At 47.0% G+C, this 5,636-nt stretch overlaps 1 protein-coding gene across 1 annotated transcript; it reads left to right on the plus strand.

Annotated features, from left to right (window-relative positions):
• Positions 1-1,786: 1,786 nt before the first annotated feature.
• On the plus strand, positions 1,787-3,040 carry LOC129335773 (interferon-induced protein with tetratricopeptide repeats 5-like). Its single transcript, XM_054988565.1, has one exon. It carries the CDS (start codon positions 1,823-1,825, stop codon positions 3,038-3,040), a length of 1,218 nt encoding a protein of 405 aa, XP_054844540.1. The 5' UTR covers positions 1,787-1,822.
• Positions 3,041-5,636: the final 2,596 nt, after the last annotated feature.

Consider the following 5,636-nt stretch of genomic DNA (forward strand, 5'->3'; position numbering starts at 1 on the left):
ATAATTCCTACAACAGTGCCCTCACCTGCCCAGGCAAGTCCAATCTCATCAGATCTCAGAAGCTAAGCAGGGTCAGCCTTGGTTCGTAACTGGATGGGAGGCCTCCAACGAAGAGCAAGGTTGCAGAGGCAGGCAATGGCAAGCCGCCTCTGCTAGTCTCTTGCCAGAAAATTGCCGTAAGTCAGCTATGACTTGACAGCACTCTCCCTCACCACATTATTATAACTAATACTATTATTAGTTATAACTAATATAATTAATAACTCTATTATTAATAGGGAAGGAAGGCAGCATGGTATAGCTGGATCTCATCAGATCTTGGAAGCTAAGCAGGGTTGGAAATTGGATGAGAGACCACCGAGGAAGACTCTGCAGAGGAAGGCACGGGCAGACCACCCCTGCTCACTTGCCTTGAAAGCCCCTCGCTGGGGTCGCCATAAGTCAATTGCAACTTATGCATGCACCATACACATGCACACAGTATTAAAAGCCGTGCCACGTGTGCCATTTAATAGCTATTTTTCTGCAAAACTTGTGTGTTTATAGTCAGCAAATCCAAAAGAATTGTTGCCTCTTGGCAACACAGATGCCTCTTTTGGGGAAGAGGGAGATTGAGCAGCACTTGATGGGGAAAAACTCTGTTGGTATTCTCTCTTCCACATGGGTATTTATTTATTTATATTGATTTATGTTATTTATATTCCGCCTTTTTCACTGAGACTCAAGGCGGATTACATAGTGTGAGATTAGTACAATCAGTGGCAAGGACAAGGGCAGGCATTCCCATACAGTATCAAGAGCATTTCCATAAACAATGCCACAGGGTAAATGAATATAGTTTCAAGAACATTTCCATAAACAATGTCATAGGGTAAAAGAATATAAGTTTACAAAGATATAGTATTAGCAAGGATCCAGTATAGGGTTGAGGAATTGCTGAAACAGAACATAATCAATTCTAGGACTTAACATTGAACAACATAAGGCACAGGTAGGATATAGGAGTACATATTTAAAGCAACAGATAATATGTAGGGCAACATAATGGTGAAATCTATGGTTTCTAACTCATTAGTGAAACATTTGGGATCCCTTTCCTACAATACCTGAGAAAAAAGGCCTTTTTGAATAATTCAGTTTTGCATTGTACGACATGCCGAGGAGCCCTGGGGTGCACCTGGTACCCCCACCATAAAACATTTATTTTTATTTGAATTCCTTCCACCAAGTGTTGTGATACGTTGTTTCCCCTGTTGTTTTCCCATCTCTTTTCAGACAGCATTTGTGGTGATTTTTACGAACTGCAGCACTAAAGTAGAATTAGAAAAGTGCTCCTCCTAACACACCTGGCAAAAGGAGTGGTTGGGCTGGTAATGCCCTGCCATTTCCCGGTTGCGCTGGCATGTCATGAGCCATGAAATGGGCAGGGCTACTTCAAGGTATTTGGTCACCCCACCTCTTGGCTTGCATGCCAAAGACAGGTTTAAGCCAAACAGGAAGGATCAGGCAGGCAGGGTGGCCATTCTTGTGGGTGATTTCTTGGGTGACTAATGCACTCAGGAGCTTGGAATAATTTGGGCAAGAGGAGGAACTGCAGTAGGTGGAGTTTATGCATCCCCCTCCAGCCCAAATTCCCTCTTGTGTGCATGCACTCCAAGTACAGGATGGCTCAATCCTGGCACTGATTCCTTCTCCCCCCTTTCCAGATGGGCTCCTGCCACACTCACCTTTTCTGTCTACCCTTTGCAGCTCCCACACCATAGAGGAGACACTCCTGATGCTGCAATGTCATTTCACCTGGTGTATTCAGGATAAGGAGGAGATGAGTGCGGCATGCTTCCTGCAGACTCTGGATGCCAAGGTGCAGCACACGGGATACCGGAATCGGAGCATCTACCTCGCCATGAGGGCACATCTGCAGCAGCTGCAAGGGACTTACACAGAGGCTCTGGGCAGTCTCCGAGAAGCAGAGACGGTGCTCAGAGAAGAGCATCCCACCAACTTCTCCCGCCATGCCCTGTTGATTTATGGGAACTACGCCTGGATTTATTATCACCTGTCCAATTTTGAGATGGTGGAGCTCTACCTGGGCCGGATCCACGAGATCTGCCGATCCCTGTCCAGCCCTGAGCCGTACTCTGTGCAGATCCCTGAAATCTATGCTCAAAAAGGCTGGTCCCTTCTGGCTGTGAGTTTCCAGTATGGAGAAGAAGCCAAGAAGTGTTTTCAAATGGCACTCCAAGGAGACAAGTCCAACCGGGATTTCCAAGCCGGTCTGGCGATCTCCATTTTTGCCACCTGGACACATTCTCAGAGAAGCGACCACTGGGAAGAGGCGAAAAGGTTGATTGAGAAAAATCACCGTCGCCATCCCCTAAACGATGAACTCAAAGTCCATTTGGCAAGCTTGCTCGAGAAAATAGACTGGCAGAGGGCAGAAAGACTTGTGGAGGAAGTTGTTCGGAGCAGCCTTGACCCCGAGGTCCTGAGGAAGGCTGCCCAGGTGTGTGGGCAGAGCTCCGTCTCTCGAGCCATCTCCGTTTTGCAGTATGGCCTCACCTTAGCTCCCAGCTACCACCTCCTGCAGTACGACCTGGGCGTCTACTACAAGGAGCAGGCGGCGGAGGCACCACCGGGGGAGAGAGAAGAGATCTTGGCAGCTGCTAAGGAGAGCTTCAAGCGGGCTGTGGAAATGGATCCTGAGTCTGTATTTTCCAGGCTGGAACTGGCTCAACTGTATATTGAAAAGGACCCAGTTTATGCTGAAGAGATTTATTACACCCTGAAGAGCGAACTCCCGAGATTCAGCGATCGCTGCCAGCTGGCCATCTATCTCCACTGTGGGGACTTCCTCCTCCAAAGGAGGGGGCTGAGGCAGGAGGCGCTGGAGATGTACGAGGCAGGCTTCACCCTTCCCGGCGGCCACCACAAGGAGTGGCAGCAGCTGCGGAGCAGGCTGAAGGCGTTGGCCGAGGTGTTTGAGGAAGACTCCAAAACAGGCTGCATTCCTTCCTGCTACAGTAGCTCCTTGGAGGGCTAGAAAGGACAAAGTGTGACTCTCTGTACTAGTCTTTTCCTCATTCTAGTGCCTAGGAAAATTTGGGACTTTTGTCTTGGTAACCTTCTGTCCTCGACTGGGCCCGAACCTCTCTTCCCTGTAGGGTTGTCAGGTTCCCTCACCCACCGGGCGGGACACTGGAGGCCTGGTAATCATCTTTGTGGAGGCCTTCGTAAACACTCAATGCATTCTCCCTCCATGCGGGGGGCACGATGACATCACTTCCAGGCAGTGACATCATTGCACTGGGCGTGCCACCCCTGGGAGCTCTCCCATACTCTACAGCAGGCCAGTTTGGGGCCGAATTGGGCCCATTTAGGGGCTAAATGGGCCCACTGTAAAGTGCAGGAGTGCTCCAGGGCCCTCCTGGCAGCACTCCCACGGTCCACAGTGGGCTAAATCAGGACCCAACTGGCCCTCTGCAGAGTGCAGGAGCATTGCGGGGGGCGGCACGATGGGCCCTGGAGTGCTCTTGCGCTTTGCAGCAGGCTGATTTCAGCCACAAATGGGCCCGATTCAGCCCGCTGTGAAGCATGAGAGTGCTGCCAGGAGGGCCAATTTGGGCCCCAAATGGGATGAATCAGGCCCATTTGGGGCCTAAGTTGGCCCACTGTGGAGCGCGGTGCACGCCCTGCCACCTGGGAGTGTATCCCAGGAGGCTTGTTCCCCAACCTTTTCCCCCACCAGCCAAGGAAGTGGGGGTGGGGAGGGTGGAAGTGGGGGTTCCTCACCCCCAGTGGGGGAATGGCACCCCTATTCCCCTGTCCTTGTGCCTTCAGCACCCAAGCCCTGAGAAGAACCCACGTTCAGGACTTCCGGAATGAGACAGTGAAAGCACAACAGGGGAGTTTTATGAGCTCCCTGCAGTGACCTTCCTGGTTCCTTGGAAGCCCAGAGATCGGACCCCCAAGCCCTCCCCCCAGAGAGGGGAGGCAGGCTGGAACAAGGTGGAAGAGCTTAGGGGGACTGGCGAACCTCCAGAAGCCCAGATACCGGTTCTGAAGCGAGGAACAAAGAAGGAGCCAACATGGCTACTTAGCTGTGAAACCAGGAGCCCAACAGGCCGAAAGAAACCACAGCAAATCAAGCAGATTCTTAACAAGACAGGTAAAAAAATAATTCTAAAAGAGCTTAACTGACCCCAGAGCCTTCCATCAAGTAAGTGGACAAATTCATGGTTTTACGGAGGCAATCCAGCTTAACTACGCACGGCTGCCCGAGCGAGCTGGGAGGGGCAGAGACGGGAGATGAATTTTAAAGAGATTCAGCAATTGTTGGAATGCTATAAATCTTTGAATATAATTAACCAAAACAAAGCTTTTTGCCACCTTCTGAAATGGCTAATTGGGAAGAAGAGGTACTTGCTAATTTGCAAGAAATGTCTAAAATAATGACTGAGTTACTAATTAAAGCAGATGGGATATTTGGAGTGGAAAAGGATAAAACGATTACAAGAAATCACAATCCAGAAAAAATTTCTGGAGGGACAGACTTAACTGAAAGAAAAATGGATCCAAATGAGGGGAAAAACAGTCTGTGACACACTTTGCAAAATGGACAATCTTATCAGGACGTCCCCTTCAAGGCACAAAACTTTAGTAAAGAAAAGGCGGGGCCACGAAACAGACCTGCACGGAGAGAAGCAGGCATCCCGACACAGAAAGGGGAGAAAAGAATGCTGTGGATCTTAAAACAGAAAAACAAGCAGAGGAATAACTACATCCATACTGACCCCCTTCGGAAATGGCTGGAAGACAAGGGAATCTACCCTTGTTGGCAGAGATGGATTAGGGATTGGATGTACTACGTTTCACAAAGAAAGAAGAAGAAAAAAGCAGATCTGCATGGAAAGAATCAAGCATGCCAACACTGAAAGGGGAAAGAGGGATTAAGGACTGGATGTACCACTTTTTATGAAGAGAGAAGAAAAAATCTTAGGGCACATCAGAACTCATTAATGCAGACTTAACCTCTTACTTAAATAGCTTTTCCCTTATTTCCTTATTTTATCTTTTTTATATAACACTATATAGTATATGTTAATAGGTCTTTGGAGTTTGTTAATTGTACTTAAGACTGTACTCCTTCTCAAAATATAAAATACTGGCTAAGCTAAATGACCACCTGCTCTTCTTAACCTTACGAGTATGAAAACCCAAGTAAATAAGTCCAGATGGTCAAAATAAAAGAGATGAAGGAGTTACTATTTTTAAAAGGTAAAATTATGTTTTAACTATATAGTTATGTGATCACCCTAATCTTATCAATATGAAAACCCAAGTAAATAAGTTTGGCTAGAACAAAATAGATGATATATATATATATATTTAATATAAAATTGTTTTCAAACTAAATATTGATTTGGCCTCTATACCCTTATTATTATGAAAATACAAGCAGACAAGTTTGGAAGGCATGGCCAAAACAGAAACAAGAAAGAGAGGAAATTAATATAAAAATTGCTCTTATCTTTATGTTGATGTATATTACTGTCCTGCTGATATTGTATGTTTTGCTATATCCACCTCCCACTCCTAGAACGATTATGGATCTAAGATCCCTGATTAAAAGGTAAAAG

Source organism: Eublepharis macularius, chromosome 9, assembly GCF_028583425.1.
Source record: "Eublepharis macularius isolate TG4126 chromosome 9, MPM_Emac_v1.0, whole genome shotgun sequence".
Lineage (NCBI taxonomy): Eukaryota > Metazoa > Chordata > Lepidosauria > Squamata > Eublepharidae > Eublepharis > Eublepharis macularius.